General features: G+C 47.6%; 2 protein-coding genes across 3 annotated transcripts in view; one reads left to right on the top strand and one right to left on the bottom strand.

The window, feature by feature from the left end:
* The window catches only part of LOC122385343 (protein lozenge-like), a 37,219-nt gene extending 16,465 nt beyond the window's left edge, over positions 1-20,754 (bottom strand). The window contains exons 1-2 of one of the 2 annotated variants that reach the window (XM_043373548.1): positions 20,087-20,754; positions 11,396-11,509 (exon numbers count right to left, since the gene is read on the bottom strand). In XM_043373548.1, coding sequence (XP_043229483.1) covers positions 11,396-11,509; positions 20,087-20,465 — 493 coding nt within the window. In that variant the 5' untranslated portion in view covers positions 20,466-20,754. The remainder of the gene's footprint in view (positions 1-11,395; positions 11,510-20,086) is intronic. The other variant, XM_043373546.1, reaches the window with a different exon arrangement.
* Positions 20,755-22,086: 1,332 nt separating this feature from the next.
* On the top strand, positions 22,087-23,367 carry LOC122385334 (photoreceptor outer segment membrane glycoprotein 2-like). The gene has a single exon (XM_043373534.1). The coding sequence runs from the start codon at positions 22,087-22,089 to the stop codon at positions 23,365-23,367; it is 1,281 nt and encodes a 426-aa protein (XP_043229469.1).
* Positions 23,368-25,153: the final 1,786 nt, after the last annotated feature.

The raw sequence follows: 25,153 nt of genomic DNA on the forward strand, positions 1-25,153 counted from the left end.
GCGCGCTGCTTTTTGTGCCGCTGCTGTCGGCTCGGCTCGGTACAGCAGAGGCTCGGTGCGCGGCAGAGCGGTGTCGCGCCAGCCACCTGGTGCCGCGTCTGCCGCGCGGCGCAACGAGCGTGGCCCGATGTCGAGACTCCGAGAGGGCACTGTACTGTGCACGGTGCAAGCTGAGGCCGTCGGCACAGCAAGGCACCACACCGAATGGCTTGCTTTCGTCTCAATGCTCAGTTACAGAGCCCACACAGAACGCACAGAGCGGCTGCCGTTCGACTCAGTAGGTAACAGCACTCACAGAGCTCTATAGAGGCTGGGAGGAGCGCCATGAGCCGGCCGAACATCATCTCTATGGCGCTATCAGCAAGGCCATATCAACACAGCGCCGTATGTATGTACTTTATATTTACAGCGCCTAACGCGGTATGCACCGAAATACACATGCCAGCAAAATTGAGCTTCTGAAATGAGTGGATAAGTGTAAACAGCTCTACTGCGTGCAAACAAAACCCATGATGTGTGTAAAGTTTATGTGCATCATGTGTCTGATGATTATTTGAGAGCATTTGCACTGAAAAGCTCAGCGGCGCCCATTCCTGTGACTTCTGCCTTCTGGTCTAAAAAAATGAAGAAAACGACCGTTTAAAATAAGATGCGCATTGCGCACCTACGATAAATAATCGTGTTGAGGAAAAACGTGACAAGGTGCAATTTTGCCATCTCATGCGGTGCACATTTGAAAACAACAGCAGGTTTAAAAATTTAAGCTGTTTGCCATAAAACAAGTGAAGTTTATTCCTCACTCCTGCACAGCGCAAGTCGCAACTACTGCACTAGGCTATATTTTGATACGGCGGAGAAGGGGGTGACTGGATGGTTTCAGGAAGCAACAGGGCCCAATCTCACCAAGTGCGGTAAACTCAATTTGGGGTAAAATACCAAACTACCCCACTCCGTAACTACAAAAATACTACCCCGAAATTAGTTAAACTAGCTTGGTGAGGTTGGGCACTTGGCCCAATCTCACCAAGCTAGTTTAACTAATTTCGGCATAGGCGTAGGAACAGGGGGGGGGGGGCCGGGGGGGGCCATGCCCCCCCCCACTTTTCAGCCATTTTTCAAAGTAAAATCTTTATTTTTGATTCAAATACAAAACTAAGAGCAGGAAATCGTTCAGCAAGGTGAGATGAGCACAAAACTGCAAAGAATTTCTTCATAGGGGTATTGGGGCTCCCACAAAGTGACATTAAAGTTTCGCTGGCCCCCCCACTTTTCGTGAGGTTCCTACGCCCATGAATTTCGGGGTAGTATTTTTGTAGTTACGGAGTGGGGTAGTTTGGTATTTTACCCCAAATTGAGTTTACCGCACTTGGTGAGATTGGGCCCAGGACAGACAACCACTCTTAAATGTCATATAGACCAGTATAACGCCTATTGTGGCGACTAACGGAGCGAGCGAGAGGGTGGGCCTTGCACGTGCGAAATTGCGAGGGGTTACCTCCAGCTGACTTGTGCACGGCACCTTACTAACCGGTCTCTAGCGATGTGCCAAATTTGAGCACAATCGGCCCAGCCGTTCTCGAGATCTGGAAGCGACACCCTGCACGTGCGCACGTGCAAAATGGGTCCCAACTGACTTGTGCACGGCACCCTACTAACTGCTCCGTAACCGTGTACCAAATTTGAGCGCAATCGGTCCAGCCGTTCTCGAGATCTGGAAACGACCCCTGCACGTGCGCACTAGGGGTACCCATTTTTGGGTCAATTTTCCAAATTTTAGGTGGGGGTGGATTTTCCCATTATTTGGTCTATTCTGATTCCACCTGTGCCAAAAATACCGAAATCAAACGATTTCTAGGGGTCGCGAATTCAAAATGAAAATGCCAATTTTAGCGAAAAATAGACAAAAATAATGCTATTTAATTTTGAAACAAGATTACCATGCCAACAGGTTGGGGTCAATTTTCCCATTATTTGGCCTATTCTGATTCCATCTGTGCAAAAAATAACGAAGCCAAACGATTTTTGGGGGTCACGAATTCAAAATGAACATGTTAAGTTTAGCAGAAAATCGACCAAATTAACATTGTTTTATGTTGGGACAAGGTTGTCATGCCAACAGATTGGGATCGATTTTATCATTAGGGGAGACCCGGGAGGTATGGGCCCCCTGGAGGTATGGGCCATCGCAGTTTTGAGGAAGTGTTGACTGTTTTTACACATTTGACGGCGTTAACTGGTAGCAGCCATTCCATTATACAACCCACGTGATTTTCAAAATCTTCCTCAATCTTCTTTGGCAATGAGCGGTGATAAACCGTTTTTGCCCTCTTCGAGTTAAATACGGTACATACAGAAAATTCATGATAAATTTGAACCAGGCTCGTTTTATGATGTCAGACCATCGCTAACATAAAGTTTAAAGTATGGAAATTATGACTGGATAGACAATTTGAAGCTTTCTAGCAAGATTATGAGCTGAGATGCTACGCACATTCTGGCGTCCTAACCGGGAGGTTCGGGCCATCCACCCCGTTGATCCTAAATAAATAAAAACATGCTTTCATTGAATGTCCCAGTCAATAGGTTTTAGTTTTGTCGCGCAAGGTCGAAAATTTAGTTTCAAATTTCATTCGAACAGAAAAAAATATTATTGATCTTATTTCATGGTGCATGATTGAGTTAACCAAAATACATATGTGCCCAAGTGACCTTCATGAAGTAAGCTGTTGGCCGCTTATGCGGTCCCTGGGCTCTAAGAGAGATCAAGGTAGATAACAGCAACGAGTATTGTTCTCATTATCGAGAAAAGAATATGAAACATGGCGCCGGCCCATACCTCCCGAGCCATGGCCCATACCTCCCGGTGTATTTTGGTGGATCGAAAAAGCACATGATGTATTGAAAGTTATTTCGAGACAAAATAGTTGATCCCCGATGCCTAATATCAGGCACACGTTGCAAGCGAAAGGCAATTTCACGTACACAGAGTGAAAAACCGTGTCTAGCCACTGCCCACTGGAAGAAAATTGCCTTTTCACAAAACCGGCCCATACCTCCCGGGTCTCCCCTATTTGCTCTGTTCTGGATCTATAGCAGTGACAGAAATAACGATTTTAGACCACTTTTATGGGTCGCGAGCTTCCATTGGAGTTTTAATTTTAGTGGAAAAATGATTTTATTTGAACGACTATGAATATGCAAAGCCAATGTGTTGCAGTGGTATTAATGACTGTTAGACACCGTGCAACATTGCTTTAGTTGTATATTCGACGTGCAGCGGTAAAAGAGAGCACCAAAAATATTTTGGTCAATGAACAGCATATGCTCATTTACACTCACTCTGGCTTAGACCGTCATTAGTAGCTAAAGACCGCAACTCTTAGAACGAATGGCTATGTAGTCAGGAGGGCCAAAATCAGCAATCGAAGCTTTCTCATTGGGACCACCTAATTTTCAATGAGTCGTCTCATTCAGCAAAGGCAATGACCGATCCCCAGGACATGAGCATTGACCTATCGATACAATCTGGGTTTGAGGGGCATTAAAAACCGTTACGGTATGTGACGATATAACTCGCATGCCGTTTTTAACGGAAATATGGCATGAAGTAGATAAACAAGTTATCAATTGCTTCTGTATATCTCTATACCGACATAAAAGCAGCACTAAGCTATGCCGGTATGCGCGACTGATGACCTTTGCCAATTTGCTAGCTGAACTCCCCGAGTCCCGGAGTTGCAGAGACGGCTGAGAGAGAGAGGCGCAAGCTTTACACCACCGTCGGGTGGCTGATGTATGAGTGTAGCTTTGCCCCTGCCCCACAAACACCCAAACCCGCACACAGCCTGTGCGTTTGTGCATATGGAAAGGAAGCTGGCTAAGAACATCACAGGACAGTAACACCGAAACTCCATCCTCACCCCATTATGAAAGAAATATGTTTGCAATTTTGCTGATGACGGACAGCACTGGCCTGGCCGAACGCGTGCACGACTGCTCGTGACTCCAGTTCTGGGCATGTGCCACTCCTATACCAGCTGATGACTTGAGACGGGTGCAGATATCATGTTATGGAACCAGTGCCTGGTGACGGCCGCTGCCAGCAGTATCCTTGCAAGATAACGGACCTTACACTGCACACTGCACTCTACAGGCTCAGTCCAAACCCTCAGCTGATGCTGAACTGAAGTCGACGAATGCCATTGCTTAAAGCTGAAAATTAGGAAGGTGCCAAAGTCTAGACGGCTCAGCCAACTCCGAGGCAGAACCGTTTACTGACTTCTGGCATTGGCACGCACACTCCCTTATATGATGCGTCCTGGTACCACCATACGGCCCATGCAGGATGAAAATATCCTGCTACATTAGGTTCTTCAGACTCAGACGCCAAATAGGTACCTGAGATCACAAGTGATCTGTGCAAGAAGCTGTGAAAGGTCTTCGTCACATATCAACCATGCACGTATCAGCGCATGGCTAGTCGCGTGTGGTCGAATATGAACTCGTGAATGATCTGCAGTTGTATCGGAAACTCTTACACAAGAACGGTGTGTATCTGTCCCCACTGAAGAAATGGAATAGTACGTACATGGTGGTTGGTGGGCGTGGAAAGAATCGACGATTTGAAGTTTATGTTTTCGGATTAGAAGTTGATATTTTTGGGTAGAACACCCAGATTTATCCTACTCTGTCTCAGAGGTCTATTACATCGTAGCCGTGAGCGATCAGGACTGCGTTTCTTGTGGAAGCATACGGTCAAAATGGTTTGATCGTTTATTAATTACATTATTTGAAGTCCATTCGGAGCTATAATCTGTGAGATGTATCCTGAGCTTATTTGCACGGACACAAAGAGCCTGTCATGAACTGAGACGTGGCAACTGAAAGGTCACATTTTAATTTGACGTCACAGGTCATCAAAGGTCACCATTACAACTCATGACCTTCAAGAGGCAGAAGATATCAAAAATGATTACACGCTGAACAGAATGATACCAACAACAGGAGCAAAACATCCCGGGCCGGGATGTTTGCTCCTGTTGTTGGTCGCCGGGATTCCCGGTTTCACCAAATGTTACAATATCGACATCGTAATGATCGCTAGTAAAGCATTTAACCGGAACCACGTGATGGAGCACATCGATCTGGATGAAAAAGGAGCGCTCAATGACCCCTCAACCCGACTTTCAAAACAAAAACTTTGCCTTTAGTGTGATTTATTACCAGCGTAAAATAGGCATATTTCTAGGTAAATACGCAAATTTCAGTCTCAATTCGCGACCCCTAAACCACCTTTGATTTCAATATTTTTGGCATCATTGGAATCACAAGCCGCGAAATAATGGGAAAAACCACCCCCATCCACAAATTTCCAAAATCGGGAAAAATGGGTACCCCTAGTGCGCACGTGCAGCAGCACCCCAACTCTGGCACATGGATATGCATTGCCTAGTGGGTGCCTACCTACATGCCAACTCTCAGCGCAATCGGCCCAGTAGTTACCGAGATATTGCAACAATTACAAAAGTGACACCTCTTGGTTTTGCACGTGGCACGTGCATAAGCGGTCACCCACATGCATCGGGAATAGTGCAATACTTGGTAGAAGGAATGAAGCTACCCTACAAAAATTACCGCATGTAAATCGGTCAAGTGGTTGCTGAGATATAAGCCTCCCAAAAGCGTGACCACGGCCGGCCGGCCGGCCGGCCGCTCATACTCAGAAATTTCCGTTAATCTAAGGAAAGACTACGCTCGCTTCGCTCGCTCCGTAATAACAAACCAGTATAACGCCTTTTGGGGCGACTAACGGAGCGAGCGAGAGGGTGGGCCTTGCACGTGCGAAATTGCGAGGGGGTACCTCCAACTGACTTGTGCACGGCACCCTACTAACTGGTCTCTAGCGATGTGCCAAATTTGGGCACAATCGGCCCAACCGTTCTCGAGATCTGGAAGCGGCACCCTGCACGTGCGCACGTGCAAAATGGGTCCCAACTGACTTGTGCACGGCACCCTACTAACCGGTCCCTATCCGTTTACCAAATTTGAGCGCAATCGGTCCAGCCGTTCCCGAGATCTGGAAACGACCCCTGCACGTGCGCACGTGCAGCAGCACCCCAACTCTGGCACATGGATATGCAGTCCCTACTGGGTGCCTACCTACATGCCAACTTTCAGCGCAATCGGCCAAGTAGTTACCGAGATATTGCAACAATTACAAAACTGACACCTCTTCGTTTTGCACGTGGCACGTGCATAAGGGGTCACCCACATGCATCGGGAATAGTCCAATACTTGGTAGCAGGAATGAAGCTACCCTACAAAAATTACCGCGTGTAAATCGGTCAAGTGGTTGCTGAGATATAAGCCTCGCAAAAGCGTGACCACGGCCGGCCGCTCATACTCAGAAATTTCCGTTAATCTAAGGAAAGACTACGCTCGCTTCGCTCGCTCCGTAATGATCGAAGGAGTTCAATTGCTAAGCGCGCTATACCTTAAAATTGTGTTTTCATTCAAAACAAACCTGAGTGGTAGGACATTTAGCGATAAAGGATGCCGAAATAATGGCAAGGATAGGTTTTTGAAGCTGCACCAGCGCTTGACCCAGGCACGAGTTGCCCCATCAAGCCGCCTGTTATGAGAGGGCACAAGATGAAATCGATGGCCAAGTTATGAGCGGCGGTAACTGTGTGCTTTTCCACTGGTCCCAAACGTCATTAGTCATCTGAACGATGGCGGCGTCGATACTCACAGATTATATAGGGTGGCCATGTGTGACCGTGTGGTCTGGCGCTCGTTGCTATGAGAATTGAGGCCACCTGGGACATGCCGTTCGCTGCTATGGCATATAAGGCGTTTCGGTGATTAATTGCTCAGATATTCCGTCCTTAATGTTTGTAGCCTAACAATAGAGGACTCCCGGAACCAGAAATGGTCAATGCATGATATAATTTATGCCTGTCCTTTTAAGTTGCTACATCCAAACAATTTTTCACGATGGTGTTAGATGTTTAACCCTCGCCCTGGCAGGGGGGGGGTCGATGCGACCCCCCCTAAGGTTTTTCGAAGATAGCGTAAAAACGGCGGCGCGCAGCGCCGCCAAATTTGGCACAGCCTATGGGGCAACCTTTTTACATATGACCTGAAAATTTCAGGTCCGGGTGACCTTGGGTCAGGTCACCAGGTCAGAAAAACCGGTACAAGGTCATGGTCAAATTTTAATTTTCTTTTTGCACCTGTCCAACTCACAGTTTTTGACTGATTTCCTTCAAACTTTCAGGATGTGCTAAGTTCACCGAGTTGTATAACATATAGTCCGGCTTTTTTGAGGTCACTGACCTGAGGTCAGTTAGAGGTCATTACGTCGTAATGTTAAGCCTATGGGAAAATACTAAATTCGGAAAATACTGGAGATATCCGCTTCGTTCTATCACTTTTGTGCTTTGAAACCACGGTACTTAACAGCAGGTCACTTGGTGCTTCTTTGTTTGGTGTACTTATCCATGGGTCAGGTCAAATGAGGTCAACTGAGGTCAAATGACGTTATTGCCAATAACTTGGCACATAATAACGCTAGAGCTTAAAAAATGGTATCATTGTGTTCCTGGTGATCAGTCGAATTGAATGATATGCGATATGATGCAATTTGGTTAACTTGAACTTAATTTATTAATTTAAGTTTACTTAAAATTTAAGAAAAACTTTAAGTACACTTAAGCAAGTTAAAAAGTATATCATTCGACGCGCCTTGACGTGCTGAGTTCACTGGTGCTTTTCTTTTTGCTCTATCTTAATTAGATCAAAAGTTATAAGCGAAAAACTTTTGACCGTTTTTTAGCGAAATTTTTACATTTATACCCCCCAAAACCCCCCTAAATATTGACCTAGAGCAACCAAATTTGCACAGGGGCGAGAACTCCAGGGGGCCCACCTACCTACCAAATTTGGTGTTTCTAGGTGCCATAGGAGCCAATCGCGAGGGGGGGTCGCATCGACCCCCCCCCCCCTGCCAGGCCGTGTTATGAAAAATGCCCTGCCAGGGCGAGGGTTAACTTATTCAAAACTTGATGAAAAGATTGGATAAATCTGACGTGAAAAGGTTTGGGTTTCCGACAACCTACAGCGCTATCAGTGTTGAAAGAGCTGGGAGCTTAGTGCTTACTGATTTACAGGGATTTGTTTCCCTTCAATGCCGTCATGGCGGAGTTAAGCTAAGCTATCTAATAAGACTATAAAAAGTGCAAGCTATCTTTTACACGACAGATATGGGTATACCACTTCTCTTAGACCTGTAGCAAGGGAAAACCCATAACACTTTATAAGCTTTGTGATCGTGAATTTTTCTTAGGTTAATTGATTTCGTTTCGCAAAATATCTTTTTAATTGTCGCTTTGCAGCACCAATTTCACTAACACGAAACGATGTGGCGATTTAAAGAGTCGTTTTAATGTACATTGTCCTTCAAAATGACCAAGAAAAACATATTGCAGCTATTTATGTTGAGTTAACTTAAATTTGAGTAAATATAAAGAAGAGCTAAAAACGCCTGATAATGTTCCCTCACCAGAAGAAACGTAGGCTGAACGATGGTCCAAATGTAGACTGCACGCAGCAGTTGTTGAGTCATTCCATAACTTAGCGTTCCTTTCTAGTTTCTACGACCATGCACGTACAGAACAGCTGCTCCACGAAGTTTTCACTTTGTCGCAGTAGCGGCGGAACACCTTCAATTAAGGGGAGGGGGGGGGGGGGGCACCGCCGACTTTTGGTCCCATTCTTTTCATGTAACGCCCATAGGGCTGATGTTAAAATGCCAAAATCAAAGGGGGTACGGTGCCCCGGTGCCCTCCCCGTTCCGCCGCCTATGCTTCGTCGGCCCAAACATTCTCTCAGAAAATACTGCTGTCCGGATTTTTGAAATTAAAGATGTCTTTTAAATATACCTATTTTAAATAAATCGGACGGTAATACGTGACCCCGGTAAAAAGTCAGAGCCTCTGGAATTACTGCAGCATTACTCACAATGCTGCCATAATTGCATCTGATTATATCACTACGTATTTAAATTATAAAATAAATTCGCTCAAAGGTTATCAGCCTCAGCTCCTGTAGGGGAGAGCGGGGCCAGTTGAACCACTTTTTATATATTGACATGCACAGCGAGATCTAGTTGTCATATCGAAAAATGCACAATGCCATGAAAAAATATGCTCTTTTGGCTTTATTCTAAGATATGTAAAATTATGTTTCAAACATATTTTGCTGCCAAACGCATGCTTATAAAACAGCTCTACGCCCGTTTCAAATGACCCCGATGCGAGGGTCAATTGAACCAGCCCATGGGGTCAATTGCACCTATCCTTAACAATGGGATGTTCTCCTCTTTAAGGCCACTTTCTTAAGGAGATATTTTGTCCGGTTTACTTTTCCAAATGCTACATTCAATAGGTCGTTGGAAAGCTAAAAGTGCAAAGTTCCTCATAATAGGTGACATAAAGTACATAGACTATGGTAAAATGGGCGGATGAGAAAAATGAGAAATATATCAGACTATAGTGTGCTTTCAAGCAAAAGGCTGGAGAAAAAGGGGTCAAAAATTGAGCTCTATTAAACTACTATTTCAGTTTAAAAGCTCATTTCAAAGGTGGACTATTTCCTTTAATGTTTACAGCCCCTGAACAATAGCCATTGCAAAGGTCACCGGGGTCCATTGAAACGGCCTGTGGCCCTGTTTCAACCGACCCTCCGAGAAGCGTTTCAATTGACCCCATCCGCTCCCGCCATCTCGCACGTGCCGTAAAGCACATGTCAAACGAGCTGGAGGGACGGCATCATGCTGAATGAAGGGCCAAATAAGGTGTTATTCCGGAGCCAGGAGTTCTTCTTTCAGCAAACAAAGGCATATGAGATATCACAAAATATTCATAAAAACGATTTCTCCCAAACGCCCCTCAAAAACACAAAAACAAGTGTCAAATCAAAATTACCGTCCGTTTGCCGCCCAAACGCCGTTGACAAAGGAAGTGGTCGAGCGCGGATGCGCAGTGGTGTCGGCAACGCCATATGTTGCATACTGTTGAAAATAAAGCCATGTTTCATCTGACCCCGTGTTTCAACTGGCCCCGCTCTCCCCTAAGCGACCGCTCCCGTTTAGACGAACAAGATTAAATAATTGTGATAATGTATATTTAGAATATTTACAATCCATTTACGTGGAATACAATCGTTCTGATACAGCAGTGAAAGTAAGGCCCGAATGGCGGCCATCGTCTAGCTGGCAGCCGATCGCCCCGCCCTCGGCTCCGCCCACCGCCGGCGGCCCGTGCGACATGAAACGACGCCGACGCGCGGGCATCCGACACCTTAGACTAAATCGCTACTGGGGATCAGTCAAATTCGACACCTTAGTCTGAACTCTGAATCGCCACCGGAAATACGGCATCCGCCACCTTAGTCTAAATCGCCACTGGGAAACGGCATTCAGAGACTTCAAAAGCAATAAAATCCATATTTTTGTGATTGAACGTTACATACCGTAACCGGCATTTGCAAGAGGATGAGGAAGCAAAATAAAAAAGAAAAACAAAAACAGAACACAACAAAAACAAAGACGTAAACCAATTGGAATCCAACCAAAGGAAGTTGGGCAAGACTGGAAGTGCGTTTCAAATCCGACACCACAGAGATGTACCATCTAGGTATCCGGATCCCGGCTAAAGAAGCTTCTTCACCATTGGCGAATTAAAGTATTATAATTACCTTATTATTATAAAGCATTTTGATTAGGTATCTAATTATTCCGCTTATATGCCAAATACTATTACAACACATTATGCTAAACAAAAAGCGCAAATAACAGAGGATAGCGTGGCTAATGACGTGCTTTTCACGAAGCCGTTGTCTCATTTTGCGTCTTTGAAATATGTACATTTAAGTGGCATTTATGTGGCATGATTTCGTCTTTATGTAAGCATAGGGTGTAATAAAACTGGTGTTTATCACTTGATTTAAAAGGTCAGTTTTACTATATCTATCAAAAATAAAATCGGAATCGGTTTGTATTGGTAATTCCAAGATGTAGGGAGCGGCGGACGGAGGGAACAGCGGGAGCAGCGGGCAGCGAGTACGCTCATGGCAAAGGCTGCCAGCCGACTGCTAGGCCGACGGATGGGGTCCCGATCGGGGTCATGGAAAATACTAGCCCTTATTCACAATGGTCATCTCCCTTAGAAATAAACAGCAAAACTCTAGAGAAGTGGAGGCCACGGTACCTACCCTATATCCCTTCAGGTGCCAGCCAATTGGTTCGGGTAACCCATGGTGTTAGTGTCCTGAATGAAAGGACTTGATGTCACTGAGACGAAGGGCCAGACCACTGCACGGGTAAGGTACTCACGAGTTTTGCTGCGTGGTTCCCGAGGTCCGTCGACGGTGACTTTCATGCACTTGTTGTACGTCATTATCTGAGGAGGTGATGTCGAGATCTGGATGGTCAGGTTGAAGCTCTTCCCTGAAAAAGAGAACGTATTTAGTGCAAGGATGGCACAGACCACAGAGCGAAATATGTGCAAACAAGGAACAACGTGAGCTGTTCCTGGTTCTGTCGTAACTGTACACATAATTTTATGTAAGATCACATCTTACATTAAATTATTAACTACTCTGGTCAGTGGTCACATCTTCAGCGCTGATACGTTTTAAGCCGATACCCGACTAAACTACACTTATACGGTCAGATAAGGTCAATTGCAGACCACTTACAGATGCCAAATTAGAATACTTAAAAACGGGTAAATTTATGTTCATATTTCATAAATGATATCAAAATATCTATGATGTCCGTTTAAAAGCAGAGACGAGTGAAGATGGATTTGAATAACTGCAGCAGTGGCCAGCGAGGTCCGTTTGATAATCGCCAATGAACAGTGATGCTCATTTGCTAGACGTCAGAGGCCAGAGAGGTCCGATTAATGAACGTCAGAGGCCAGAGAGGTTCGATTTATGGCCGTCAGTGGCCTGGCCAGTCAGGTCCGATTTTAGCATCTCGGCTGTCCGAAGCAATGGGCCGGGGAGAGGGAAGAGACATCCGAGTAAAAACCGTCAACAGCCGGCCGCCCGCGGACTTGACAGCCAACATGGCTGATACGGAGCCTGTGCAGGGATTCACGTGTACCGACCATGCTACCAAAAGGAAAAACGCTGCTGCAGAAATGCAGCGATGGTATAATTTTTACCTCTCTCCTGTAATCGGCTTATACAGCAGCGTCCGTGCATTTCTGAGCGTCATGCAGCTACCTGTTCCAATGTCAGCTGGAACATGGACGGCCATCACAGATATGGCATTTCCTCAGCTGCAGCGGCAGCGGCAGCAGCCATTTTACTCTGCTGGGACTGTGTACACCAGGAGAAAACAGGCCTCGGACAGATCACCCTCCCTGCTCGCTAATGACAGCACGGGACTCAACAGTGAATATCTCGGTAATAAATCATCACCGCGTCTGCAAAGTCACATTGCGTACCGGTGGATCCGCCTAGAGTCTAATCAAAATTCGCTAAAAATGAAAACAATCCAGACATTAAAGTAACAAATGAAATATCTTTTACAATTGATTTCACTTTTACAAGATGTGCGTTGCGATATATGTCGGGCACAATTTTTATTGATGTTTGACTACAGTCGGGATAGTGGCTGGGCCTGGTTTGGGTCTGCATGTATCCAGGAACCAAAACTGCAGGCGGCAGCAGGGACCAGGAACGTGGCAGTAGCGGCAGCCCGACGCCGTGGCGCAGGCGGGTCACGTTACTAATCGTGTTTTCACCGTAAGTGGATAGGTGGCGGCGGAGACTGAGACCTGTGGGAGGCCGGGCGACAGCCGCCACACGATACGGTCGCCAAACACAACACACGAACGGCACTGACAAACACAGTTATACAGCGCACGGGCGAGGTGCCCACGGCACCGAGGGTAGACACATGATTACGGTAAGACATAGGCAGCACAGCACATGTGCCCCTGTGCCACTGCCGCATGCTACACGACAAGACACTGCTGCATGTCACAAACACCACACGAGCGAGGCGTCAGACAGGACCACGAAAAGACACAACGCAACACTATTGTAATCCGTAAAACACAGCACATAAGCCAGGTGTCACACAGCACGAGCAATGGCACGTCCACCGGTACATACACACATAGCACGTGCCAGGGGGCCCAGCGCCTCAAGACAGTAAGACACCACTGAATTAAGCCCATGGAGAGGAGTACGACTTAAAGACCCGTACACTCAGCTGCCAACTAGAGAAAACAATAAATTTTTGCACTCCCACGGATGTATCCATTTCAGCTGCTTTGATTGAACGGGAGCCTTAACCCGCGCGGGGCTGGGGTCTCCAGCCGAACGCGCGGGGCTGGGGGGGGGGGGGGTAAATTTTACCCCCCCTGTTATCTCCCGAACTAATGGTCCGATTTGGAAGATTCAAACGCCAATCGAAAGATCTCATCACGAACAACTAATAACATGTACTTAATTTTAAGTTTGAGGTCAAGGTCAAGGTCAGGTCAAGGGTACAAATTGCAAGTTCCTACAGTATCGGCCTTGCACCGTAGTTGCCGAAGAATGGAGTCATGGACTGAGACTGATCGCCCAAAACGTGTTCTTAGGCTACCAAGACAATATTCGTTGCATACAATATCATTCAGAGGTCAAGGTCAAGGTCAGGTCAGGTCAGGTCAGGTCACCAAAAACAAAATATAGAAAAAGGCATGTGCGTCACATGTTTTATGGGTCATTTTACTCATAGAATTCAATAGGCACACTCAATAAGTGATATGGACTACCTCTGGATGAATTTCAGGTCGAGGTCAGGTCAAGGTCAGGTCAAGTGAGGTCAAATTTTGAAGTTGGTTGTTAAGGCCTAAAAAGGTGTCTATCTGATGCAGTTTTTCACGGCGAATCGAATGGTGCTACTTTTGTTTCCGTACGAGGTCTAGAACTTCCAAAAAAGTCATTTTTCAAAAATTTTGTGTGTCGTGACGTCATACAATTTTGAATAACTCCCACATTTTTGAACCGATTCGTCTAAAACTTGGTATGTAGGTGCACATAGACCACTTCTCTGACATATATTCCGTTTTTTTCGATACACTAAAAATTTTGGATTTTATAGCTATTTTTCCAAAAAAGTCAGTTTTTTTAAAAAATTTGGGCCAAAATCCAAAATTTTCAAAAACCGAGATAGCCATTTGATAGACAAAGTAAAATTACGTATATCCTTTTTGTTACGTCTTGATTCCTTTAAAAATGAAGATGTTAGCGGCGTTTGAACTTTTGCCGTTTTTGAGGCGAAAATGGCGAACATGACGTCACTAAAACGTCAATTTCTCAAAAATTTTCCGACGGATTTCGCTCAAATTTTCAGGGAACGTGTCAAATTGATGTAAGAAAAGGTACTGAAAGTTTGGCGGCGCTGCGCGCCGCCGTTTTTGAGATATTGCAAAAATTCGCGAGGGGGGGTAAAATTTACCCCCCCCCCAGCCCCGCGCGGGTTAAGCTCCGGGCTGGGTAGCAAATACCCAATGTCCGGGATTGTAATGGGACAGCCTCAAACCCCGCGCACGCCGCACACTGCTGACAGAAACGAACCAGAAAACAACTCTGTTATGCTCTTACGCGGCATAATCTCTGCGGCATGCTGCGGCCCGAACTGAAGTTAAGATGTCAAGATGTCTGCATGCTGCACGGTGCACACATTGTTGACTTCATTGCGATCGTGACTAGCCCGTGCCGGCTAATGTTTTGATCAGGCTTAAATTCGCATTATGATAATGATGAAGGATGTGGTGCTAATGTTGTCACGGCGGCCACGCGGTATCAGCGGCGGCCCGGCCCTTCCGGCCGCGTCCGCGGCTCCAATGGCCGCCGGTGACGTCACGCCGTGTCGTGACGTCACGGGAGCGGTGAGCCGACAGTCACGGCCGTCTGCCACCGCGGCCGGTTTACCACGAACGGGCTGGCCGGCGCACCAGCCGGTGCTGGCCGTGCTGGGCTGCAGCGCGCTGATCGGAGGGCGGTGCACCAGTCATGAGACACGGTATCGCGGAGAATACGGCAGCGTAGCCGGTACCTACTTGATATTCCGCGCGCGAATGTCTTCACTTTCATTGGCCGACAGGTGTTCGGAAACAATACAGAAGGCATGAGGCTATCATTTCCTTCAATCAGTCTGCCAATTTGTTTCCTTTACACCACAAAGCAAGGGATGCGAAATTTAGATGCAGATGACAGGTGGCGATGCCTCCCGACTCCGGTTGACCATGTGACTGCAATGGTAGGCTGTGCCGCACATCACGCAGGTCCCGAACAGTCTGTCCAGCTGTGTCTTGACGTTTACTAGGTAGGTACGCTTTATTGCTGGATAAGCGGCACAGTGCACATTTCAGTAGACTGATGGCAGGGAAGGAGTGGAAAATCTATCGCCTATATTTCTTTCCTGGAGTATGCGTCCTTTGCCAATGTTTTGATGTGTCTTGGGTCAAAATGATCTTCACTGGGCAGCAGCGATCAGTTGAAGATTCATGGGCCGCAAAAATGAGGATGTAGAAACTACGGTTGACATACAATAAGCATTCAGATCTTTTCCTTAACAAATCATCCATACCAACCAAAGGCGCTTGCTTCTACCTACACCCATGTCGAAACATACATAATAACATAACATTCTGGTAACGGCTCATTGCTGTTGCATCTGACCAAATGAGCATGTATGAAGGTAAATAAAAATGATTTATTATGTGTACAACCCGAGGTATTCCCCCAAAATAAAATTAAACGGATTCGTCGCATTTTCACCTGTTAACCATCGCATGACTGGGGAAAGGGGGGGGGGGGACTCTACAGAGCCCCATCCCGTTTTTTCCTGAAATCTGCGAAACGATGAACATATCGACACGAAAGTTTCATTACTCTCGGTTATATCAATGTCACACCTTATGTCCAAAGGAAAATTGCGCAGCTACCATAAATGGGTCAAATTTTAATAAAATAACGTCAGAGTGAAGAAATGATCGACCGATTTTGATGCAAAAACATGGGCTCACGACAATCTCTCTTAAGATCACAGCTTTTGAGCTAAAAACAATTAAGAACTTTGGAAATTATGCTACACGCATAACTAAATTATGCCCACACTACATTTTGCATTTTTTTGCAAGTTATCTTTGAGTTTGAGTAGAGGCGGAACGCCGGAACATATTTGATCGAACACATACGGACAACCTAATCTATGTAGAATGTTTTAGCCCCTTTTCTTAAAAAAATACACCTTATTTGCTTGCATATTTTGCCGTAGTCAGTTGCCAAGGCATTCACCAATAGCAACAATTCGGCTGCAATTTGTAATGCGTGTGACATCGCATACCAAAACAAAGAATACCACCGTGTTCCTGAGCATAAACTGCATCCTATAGGCAGATTTTTATTCAACAATTTGAACTTCAAAATTTGACCTTTTTATCTGACCGTGACCTGAACTTCGCAAAAGCAAGCTGCAAATGGCTTCAGATGGCATTAGATGACACTATTTTCGAACTCTGGCCAAATAGACCATAAAACATGTGCCGCATGACCTATACAAGCCTTAAAATTTCCACGATAATGTGTGACCTACCCTGACCTATAGCGTTGACCAGAAACATACAAAGTACGACCTCGTTACCATATCTTCGGCACACATTTATGAGAGAGTAAATCAAATATGTACCTACTCAATGTGTCTGATTTGGCGACGGCCAGAGGCCGAAGAGTAAACATGCCTAAATGACGATAATTATTACTTTGAACTGACGTGGGACGTCATCGGTGACCTCGCGGCCAATACAATTAGGTTTTAGTCGACAGTTTTCCAGGGATATCAAATGTCGTTGAAATTTTAAAATCGGATCAGCAGTTTCGGAGCGGAGGTAATGAATGTTCTGTCGAGTCCACATCTCAGTCTCTAGCATTATGAAAATACCGCAGTCGTGCGCGGGTAAATACCCTTCAGTTACTTTACCCAAAAGAAGTTGTAACCTGTAATTTACACATCACTTCAATGGTCAACAGAATGTAAGCATCCAAGTCGAATTGGAATACTTTGCTAAGAGCTAGGAATCAGGATGCTGCTTTAGATAGAATCATCACCGTGCTATTTAGGTATATGTAAGTGCATGCGGCTCAAAGGAATTGAATCACGAATATCGATAGTTGATGAGCGTTTAGATAGGCCTTTAACCCTCGCCCCATTAGGGGGAGGCCAATTTGCCCCCCTGTTGTTTTGCCTAAATAGCAAGAAAACGGCGGCGCGCAGCGCCGCCAAATTTTCAGTACCTTCCCGGGCATCAATTTGACACCTTCACACAAAATTTCAAGTCTTAGGTCACCTTAGGTCAGGAGTTATTGAGGTCAAACTGAGGTCATGTTCGAGCAAAAAATATGAGCAAAAAACATGCAATCTTGAAACGCTCACCAAATCTACAGTTACCAAGCAATTTCAAAGTTCTTTATATGGTCATGTAGACAAAAAGCGGCGCTACATAACTGCTATCTCAGATGTTTAAAATTTTGGCTTTTGACCCCTAAAAATTAAAAAAATGATTTTTTAGAAAAACTAAAAAATCCAAAAAATCCGAATTTCGAAAAACGGAATACATGTGATAGTACTTGCGCTCTTCTATATGCATACCAAATTTCAGATCGATATCTCGTTTTTTGCCCAAGTTATAGCGAAAAAACTGTTAAAAAATGATGACGTCAAATTTTTTAACTCAATTTTTAGCGATTCTAGACCACGTAGGGCAAAACAAAGAGCACCATTGAACTCCCCGTGACGAGCTGCATCGAATCGATACCCATTTTATGCAAAAATATCAACTTTGAAATTTGACCTAATTTGACCTGACCTTGACCTGACCTTGACCTGACCTTCACCAGAACATAATCATAACTGACCCCAAAGGCTGCCTGACCCACATAATCGTATTTGGCATAAAAAATGGACCATAATACATGCATCACATATTTTCATATTGTGACCCTCAGTGACCTGACCTCTGTGACCTGACCTGATATCAGTGACCTCAACTAGCAAAATATGTGTTTGAAGAACATTTCCCTATCGATGATTTTCAATGAAATGCATTTTACTCGATTTTACAACGCATTTCTTGAAATGCCTGTAAACGGTGATTATTCGACCTTTGACCTGACCTGTGACGTTATCGGTTTGACCTAGGTCAATAAAATTAAGTCACAAGGTATTTCCCTGATTGGGCAATTCAACACCGTTTGCGGCTTGTCGCTAGGTTGCGTGGTTCTCGAGATCTTAGGGGGGGCAAACTGCCCCCCCCCCCCCAACAGGGCGCGTTGCTCGGCAGAGCCCAACGGGGCGCGGGTTACTATAGGTATTCATTTGTTTAAAACTAAGACTGAAGTCAGGTATTAAAAAGTTAGGCATTGCCGACGTTTCGCATTTATTGCTTATTCATGGCATGTAGGATGCCCATGAATCATCTTATGTACCCATGAATAAGCAATAAACACGAAACGTCGGGCAATACCTCATTTTTCCATATTTAACTTCAGTCTTAGTTGTAAACAATTGAATATTTTATTACAAGGCCTTCCTAAACACTCAACACTTGTCGATCTAAACATCCTAAATAGTACCTAAATATCGATCGTATTCAATGTTTGACATTGCCCTTTTCATCGCAAACGTGACTACATCGGAACGTTCTCGCGACTTACCATCCCAATATCCTAGCATAGCCCTATGCCCTACGCATACGGGATAGGCCTATGGATTGCCAATGCATTTTTTTTTTGCCTATGCCTATAACTGTGCATTTTGTACGGTTGGCAGATGGTCCAATATCACCACTATGCACAGCCATGCTCAGTTGATACAACAATTATCTGCGCTACATTTAGTGTAAATGAATAGCATTTCATAATCGAAAAATTCTGCCACAGGTGTGAAACAGCAGGCAAACCAATGAGCTTGGCAAGTTTATTCTGTAAGAGTAATCACAAGTGCATAGGGAGAACTAAATTGTGTTTTTAATGTGCAGATGATAGAATGGGTAACTACTTATTCTCATAACATATACAAACATCTTTTGAGGGAGCATTTACCGAAGGGATGGATGCTTTGCAGACATGGCTGCGGCTAAGGCCCATGGGTCCGGTTTTGCCGACCGATAGGTCAAATGCCACCCACTGATCACACCTAGGGCAGCCTACGGCTTCTTTATCAACATATTGTCGTCGATAGACCGATGAAGTGACATGCAGAAGTGAGATGTGACGTCTTCATTGCTTGTGTGGTACAACTGAGTGGTGTCATGGATTGAACTGAGTGCAGGCACGACTGAGTAATGTCATGTGCTGATAACACCACCGAGTGATGTCATGCACTGAGTGGTGCGACTGACTGATGTCATTTGACATCGACAAATCTCTGTACTTGCCAGCATCCTTGTCACTGCGATGTTTTCATTTCCACAGAGCGGATGTATATGTGACACGTGGCTCGTCAATGACGAATATAGGCATGGCTCGGTAAATGTCATCCGACCCCATGCAGGGAAAATAGCGGGCCACTGGCATAAGATGCGGCGCGCCGTGTGCCATGAGAGGGAGCGGACCCTGCGCATGGGATTGAGACGGCGAGTCCCGTGCAGGCCGACCGGACGATTCAGTGGTGTGACGTGTCGGCGCGCTCTCTGGAAGTAGCGGCCGTGCACGGCGCCCCGTAGGCCTGCCAGAGCGTGACTCAGCGGGACGTCCACACAGCAGGCACCCCACGCAGTGGCTGTGAGAGACACGGCGGAAACGGCCGCACGCCGCGCCGGATGCCGCGTCTCGGTACGGCCGTGTCGGCGGCTCCTACGGCCGGCCGTGCCGAGCACGGCTGGGAGGGCTCCCCCTGCCGTGCCGAGCACGGCTGTGGGGGCCCTCCCTGCCGTACCGAGCCGTGTCTATCGGCAGCTCAGCCGGTTGTCAGCGCGATAACTCCGCGCAAAGCGAGCCAATGCTCTGGACCCACCTCTGCCGCTGCGTCCGACGAAGCGCAGGTCGTTGAATTTGGCCACCTGGTTCTTGATGAAGGCCATGTTGTTGCGCAGCTCGCCGCAGGGGTTTTCGTCGTTTCCGACGCGCAGGGTGACGGCGGTGCCGTCGGCCACCTCACCGAGCGCGATCACCTTGAACGCCACCGGTAGCGTCTTGTTGGAGCGCCAGTGGGCCGGCAGGCAGGTGCACACGAAACACGGCGACCCGGTGCGCACCAGCTCGTGGCCGTGCTCGGTGGCCACCTGGTTGTAGGTGCGCTCACTCAGGTACAGCTCGGGAGCCACGCCGCTCATGATCGCGCCGCGCTGACGCTCCTGGTAGCCGGCGAACAGCAGGTCCTCCGTCAGATGCATCGGGGGCGCGGCACCGGCGGCCTCGCACCGACGGCCGGACGCGGGCGCGAGAGAGCACGGGTTGCACTGCAGCGGCGCGGCACGGCCTCCCACCTACACGCGCGGCGGCGGCACCACTATGAATGACGACCGCACCGCAGCCGCAGCCGCAACCGCGCCGCCGCCACTGACTCACCCGCCCGCGACGCGCATGCGCGCTGGACGTAGCGCCGGTCCCCGTCGCTCAGTGTAATTTGCATATAATTGGTGTATGGTGTGGCCGTGGTCCGTCTGTGACGATCGGTGTATCTCGGCTGATTGAAGATGTACGACAGCGGGTCTGTCTGTCGGCGGGGGAGGCCCTGCGCGCGGTGACAGCCGCTCAGCCGCCCGTCCGTCGTCCGCGCCTTGCTGACTGACGTGCACGGCGCGGTGTGACCGCCGCCGACCGTTCCGGCGTTCTGCCGACTACGGCAGCGTGCCGACTCCGAGGGCGTAGCAGCCTGCACGACAGCGCCCGCCGCCCACCTGTGGTGCGTGCCTACAGGGTGTCCCAGAATTGACCGAACATTGCTGATCAATGTATAACAGCGAAAAATTAATTACAATTTCTTCTTTTTATTGTCCGAAGATATCGTCTGAAACACCATGTAATGACACATGTACCTAATCGGCAAACTGGTCACAATATAAGACAAAAATTGCAGATATGAATGCTGACTCATGGTGGCTTCAGATGTTTCACACTTCTGACGAAACTGACCGTATAGGCCTTTCTTTTCTGAAGACTTGCTAGAGGATTCTACAAATATTTTCGATTGGATTTACGCCAAACTGTTGTCATGCCATGAAGTATTCTAAAAAAAGCAAAAGTTGCCTTCACAACTTTTGCGTTGCTTTTGAATCTGAAGTGCAGCATCTCCAGTCTCCATGCCACGGAGCATGGTGCACCGTTCTGGACTTCCAGCAACTTTAGTTTTCAAAACGGACCTTCCCTATATGTTACCACTACCATTGCCCATACCATATGCATTAGGTATACAATACATACCATACCATGGATACCTACCATACCTACCATTGAGTATTGACTACTTTTTTCAGTAGGCATCCTGTTGGATTTGTAGGCAGCTTGTTGCTCGATATTTTGCTGTAGGGCTTCTGAGCGTTACATAGATATTTTGGTAATTGGTTATAGGTCCTTTCAAGTTTCACCTATAGGTATGAGTGAACCGAAAGGACAATAGAGCGATAGCAAGCATTGCACGAGCCTTTCGACAGCGTTAAAGCCAATGCTTGCTCAGGATTGGTTAGAATAGAGGCTTGGTTGATATCGCTAACATTTGTTTGATATGATCCGATGGGATGTTTTATTCAATCTCACACAGTGCAGGCATCTTGCTGCCTGTCCAGCTTGCTTCGCTATTTTGTAGCAGTGGCGGGCTGACAAACAAGGCTGTGTCGGAACATGCGTTATGAATAATTGAGTGAAGAAAAAGTAACATTTGTGTTGCGTAGGACGATTTTTTTTTCTGATTCTGACCGCCAATTCAAGCGGTTGAAGCATTACTATGTGGAGGCAGCCTAGCTGAGCAGGTGGCGCTCGCCATGGCCGCGTGCCCAGTTGAGTAGGCCGCTCAGGATGTCCGGCGTGCCGTCCATCACGCTGTCCGAGGGCTGTCGGCAGCTGCTGCTCACCCTCCTGCTACTGCTCGCCGCGCTCTCCATCAACGCCGGAGTGGTCCTGGTGGTCATCGCCGCCCTCCTGAGACCGCGGCTGGACGAGCACGTGCCCGTGCTGCCCAAAGGAGCGCTGCTGCGCGAGCTACACCTGCTGGTGGGTGGCGGCGCCGCCAGCCTGGCCACCGGCTGTCTAAGCCTGATCTGGGCCACCTCGGCGCGGGCGCGGGGCAAGTCGCGCCGGCGCGCCGCGCAGCCGCTGGGCTGGATGTGCCTGCTGCTGCAGCTGGGCGCCGCCGGCCTGCTGCTGGCGCTGGCACTGCTGGTCGAGGTGCGGCTGCGCGCCTTCCAGACCGTCTTCCACGCCGGGTTTTCGCGCACCCTGTGGCGGTACGCAGATACTGCTGCGCTGAAGGGTTACGTGGACCGCACGCAGGCCCGCTACCAGTGCTGCGGCGCCCTGGGCTTCTCCGACTGGTTTGTGGTCGACTGGTACCCGGTCACATTGTTCGTGGCCAGGTATCTGGAGGTGGTGCGGCAGCGGCAGCGTTTCGCCAAACTGGGAGAGCGGCGCGGAAATCAGCTGCGCGCCTCGTTCGCGATGCAGCAGTACGGCTCGGAGCAGCACGCCCAGCTGGTGACGGCTGCCATCGAGGAGGAGATGAGCTCCCAGCAGCTGCAGGCCGACCTGCTCGCCGCCAAGCAGCTGGGCTTCAGCGAGGTGCCGTTCAGCTGCTGCGACCCGGAGAGTCCGCAGTGGTGCCGGCAGATGTTCGTCACCGAGCCGGCGCCGCACTACCGGCCACCGGCCAACCTGACAGTGTTCACGGCCGGCTGCAGCGGCCGCGTGCCGGCCCTGTTCGGCTGGTACCTGTGGCTGGCCGGCAGAGCGGCGCTGGCCGTCGCCGCTCTCCAGCTGGCGATGGCGCTGGTCTCGCGCTACTGGCAGACGAGCGCCAGCAGCGCGCTGGCCGCCGGCCGCCACTTGTCCCCGGCGCCCGGCTGGCTGATACCCACCTGCTCGGGCCGTGCCGGGTCCGCGGCAGAGCAGCTGCCACTGCTGGACCTGAAGAAGCGAGACCTTAGCAACCAGCTGGACACTGAGGACACTGAAGTGAGTGAACAGATAGAAGACGCCGGACAGCACGAGGATGATGATGACGATGTTGAAGATGGTGGAAATGGCGAGGATGAAGATGAAGATGACGAGGAAAATGACGAAGACGATGGTAATGATGAATGAAATACAGCATACTAAGTTTACTTGCTTTGTTCATCCCTGGTTGATGTTATTACGAACCTCTCCCATCGGAAAGAACTTTGTCGTCTTCCCTCGATATCTCCTCAAGAAATTGCCGATATTGCCCGGCCTCTTCAAACATATGTTAAACACATACATACTGACAACAAAAAAGAACAAAAGAACAGCAGAGCTCAGTTTGGTCGGCCAGAAATGACACAAAAAAGTTAAGTTCAGCTTTTGGCACTCTGACGCACTGTTCCCGCTTTGGCCGGTAGACATCTTAAGCATATAGGTAACTTCGTTTTTCATTGAGGTGACTGCGTAGCAGGACTTCTCAGTACCTATAGTATCTGTGAGGGACGTCACTTTAGACCCAACCTTCAGAGGCTTCTGGCCGTTTATGTCCAAACGTTAACAGTTGCGCAACGCGGGGAAGGGTTCTCTCGCATTATTTATGTAATGCATTATCGATTATATCATTTACACAACACCAGTTAAAAAAAATCCTTATGCTATTCCTGATTGCTTATATATGAGACAAGGGATGCATGCTAGTTGCATGGTTGAGGCGTTGCCGGCTCGTTGTGGCGCGCAGGAACCTCATAATTGAGGCGTTGCTGGCTCGTTGTGGCGCGCAGAAGCCTCATGCTTGAGGCGTTGCTGGTTGATTTTGGTGGCAGGAACTCTTATCTAATTTCATGAGACTAAATAACCTTTCAGCCGGACAACTAATCGCTGGTGCCATTAGACTGATCCCAACAAAATATGAAGGTTTAGTGCAAACGTTTTCTTCTGACCCGCAGTGGTCAATCAAAATAGAAATACCTAAAGTACCTAACTACATAGACCAGACATTCGGTTTAGCTGAAAGTTGAGCATATTGTCTCCAAACTCTGACAATGATGATTTTGATTTTCCATAAAAACTTGAAAACGACTTTTGTACAGAGTGTAACTCCATTATCTACGCTGTCTGCATCATCGACTTTGGGCGGTGGCCTGATGCTCCCAATTGCTGAACGCGTAGGCGCAGCTCCAGTCGATTGGTGTCGAGACCGTAAAGTCGGCTCATGCCGCGGGCCTTGTCCAATGTCGAAGTCACCGACCATTCTTGACCCCACATCGGCGAGCACACCTTCATCGCTAGTGCTTCCCGCAAGCCGTCGGCGAGGTTGTCTGGGCGCCTCTCGCAGAACCTACTCCTTTTCATACAGTTTCCAGGGGCATGCCACTTCTCGTGGCTTCAATGATGGGTCCTCTGCGAAAAGTGGCTCGCCATTTTTGTTTTGCCATTTACAAATAATTGGTTAATAGATTAAAGTATCTTTAATAAAAAACGATCAATAACACCATTTTTGCTCATCAACGTACAACGATATAAAATAGCAACAGCAACCGCGAACCGCATCTATTAAAAGCACGCGATCAATTAACCCGCGCCCGGGCTATCGGCGGCCCCTACCATCCGTAGGGTGGGGGACGTTTCGCCCCCCCCCCCTAAGATCTTGGAAATTTACCGGCCGATTTTCAAAATTCAAACGGCGTTCGTTAGTCCCACCGGGGAAATACCTTGTGACTAAATTTCTTTGACCTAGGTCAAACCGATGACGTCACAGGTCAGGTCAAAGGTCGGATTTTCACCGTTCACAGGCATTTCAAGAAATGTGTTGTGAAATCGAGTAAACTGGTAATTTATTGAAAACCATCGATGGTACATACATTGTTCATCAAACACATACTTTGCTATCTGAGGTCACTGATACCAGGTCAGGTCACAGCGAGGTCAG

This window comes from Amphibalanus amphitrite, unplaced genomic scaffold (genome assembly GCF_019059575.1).
Source record: "Amphibalanus amphitrite isolate SeventyFive unplaced genomic scaffold, NRLGWU_Aamphi_draft 000215F_arrow, whole genome shotgun sequence".
Lineage (NCBI taxonomy): Eukaryota > Metazoa > Arthropoda > Thecostraca > Balanomorpha > Balanidae > Amphibalanus > Amphibalanus amphitrite.

Excerpts from the sequence above, each read along its gene's own strand:
- LOC122385334 (XM_043373534.1), top strand. The coding sequence starts at position 22,087 with ATGTCCGGCGTGCCGTCCATCACGCTGTCCGAGGGCTGTCGGCAGCTG.